This window comes from Octodon degus, unplaced genomic scaffold, assembly GCF_000260255.1.
Source record: "Octodon degus isolate 3935 unplaced genomic scaffold, OctDeg1.0 scaffold00012, whole genome shotgun sequence".
NCBI lineage: Eukaryota > Metazoa > Chordata > Mammalia > Rodentia > Octodontidae > Octodon > Octodon degus.
Window position 1 is genome coordinate 2746968 of NW_004524588.1, and position 2185 is coordinate 2749152.

The window sequence follows — 2185 nt, forward strand, 5'->3', positions numbered from 1 at the left end:
ATTGAACTGCGGTCCCTGATGCTTTGCCAAGCTTGTTCTAAGTAGGTGCCTTAGACCACTGAGCCATCTCTCCAGCCCCTATTTTCTGAATTTTGATTAAATCTATATGTCAGTTGCATAAGCACTGAATCTACATTTCCAGTGGTTTGCACAGAACCTGGCACATAGTAAGTGTTCAATAAAGGGTTCCTGAATCAGTACCCCTCCATGTAGACAGTGAAATCCAGTATGTTTGATTGATGTTGTTATAAAATAATAGGAACTTAACAACAAAAGCAGTAGAATTTTGTACAGTCACATAGGTCTTCACCTCATCAAAAGTCAGTGGTAACATGGGCTGCAGCATAAGTCCCCTAGGTTCCCCACCACTGCTCTGGATATTTGTGGACTTACTAGAGGTATTAATACTGTTCCTAACGTAGGGACTTCAATCATGTTTCGTAAACTATCTGTGCACCTTTTATAATATGAAGGTAAAAAACATTTCAAGGTCTTTGAGTAGAAAACAAACTTTGGTTTAGTAAACTGAATTTCAGGAAGGGAGGATAACGGCATGGATATGATCAAAGTATGTTTGAAAATGCCACGATGAAGCTGGGTGTGGTGGCACAGGCCTGTAATCCCAGCAAGAAGCTGAGGGAGGAGGATCATTGTGAGCCCAAGACCAGCCTGGGCTATGACGTGAGCTCACAGACAGCATGAACTGCACAGCAAGACCCTGTCTCAAAAAGACCAAACAGAAAGAAAGAAAATGCCACAATGAAGCACAATAATCTAATTAATATAAACTAATAAATAAAGAATGAAATTTTAAGAAATCAAGTTTCAAGCATGAAACATTAGTGAACTATTTTAGTAGTTTTTTTTTTTTTTTTTTTTTTTTAAAGACTTTTGCAGAAAATCTTTTCACAGAAGCCATATCCAATCACAAAAGAAAAGACTGTTTGCCTTACCTTGGATTATCCTATAACTCCTAAGGCCCTTGGCTGGTTTCAAAGGACAGGCTTCCACACTGGGACAGAAAAACAGGTAGCAGTTGGGTTGTCCAGCTGTCTTGCGAGTGTCAAAGATCATCAAGTTGCATGCTCTGTCCCCTGTAGCGAAAGGTTTTATAAACACGAATTTGAAATAGGATTGTCTCAGAGTAGCGCAAGCAGGAAGAACGTCATTTATTCAGAAGCCCAACACACACACCTTTGTTCATTTTGTTCACTTGCTTACTGACTGCTGAATCGTTTCCTTTTCCTTAGTTCAGTCACAGCAATTTTAAAAGACGCTGAATGCCCAAAGCTCAGGGTAATCTTTGGCAAAACCAATTTTGGATGATCCATTTAATTTTCTAAAAATAAGACTCGAAGTATCCCTGATAATATACACAGATGTACAGACTTTGCAGCCTTAATGTGACTCCACACCAGCTGGACCTTAATAAGTGGCTGTAACGCTGCCCTCAAGGCCTCTCAGACACCTATCAAACCCTGAGTCAGGCTTTCTTGGGTGGAGTGAATAAATTAATCATCACAGAAATCCCATGCCTCCTTTCACAAAGGATCTGAGTAGTGTATGGAATACAAAGTCCATCTTTATCATTAGCTTATGTATTAAGTTGTATTAATTAATTATATTTAGTTGTTTGCTTATTTATATATCATTTATGTGGTAGTACTGGGGATTGAATTTGGGGCCTTTGCACTGAGCTATATCCCCAGCCCTTTTAATTTTTGATTGATTGATGGATTGATTGACTCATGATTGACCCACTCTCCTTATGTAGTTCAGGCTGGCCCTAAACTGACTACATAACCTAGGCTGGCCTTGAACTCACAACAATAGTCCTGCCTCAGAGCCTCCCAGAGTACTGAGATTATAGGTATGTGCCACCACTCCTGGTTTTGTTAGTTACTTTGTAAGAGACAGGATCTTGCTGTTTTACCCTGGATAGGTTTAAATTCTTGGGGTCAAGAAATCTTCCTGCTTCAGTCTCCAGAGTAGCTAAGATTGCTAGGGTGTACCACCACACCTGGCTTCTATTTTTTTATGTATTCATTTATTTTATTATTATTGTTTCATGGTACTGGGGACAGAACGTGGAGGGTGGGAGCTTTATCAATAAACTATATTCCCAGCTGTCCCTGAAGCCCCAGCTTTACGTCCATCCGTAATATGTATATGTGTGTGTGTGTGT

General features: G+C 39.8%; 1 protein-coding gene across 2 annotated transcripts in view; it reads right to left on the minus strand.

Annotated features, from left to right (window-relative positions):
• Nucleotides 1-2185, minus strand: part of Mansc1 (MANSC domain containing 1) — an 18334-nt gene that overhangs the window by 9485 nt on the left and 6664 nt on the right. For both annotated transcript variants that reach the window (XM_004626070.2, XM_023709588.1), the window contains exon 3: nucleotides 954-1094. In XM_004626070.2, the coding sequence (XP_004626127.1) occupies nucleotides 954-1094 (141 nt within the window). The remainder of the gene's footprint in view (nucleotides 1-953; nucleotides 1095-2185) is intronic.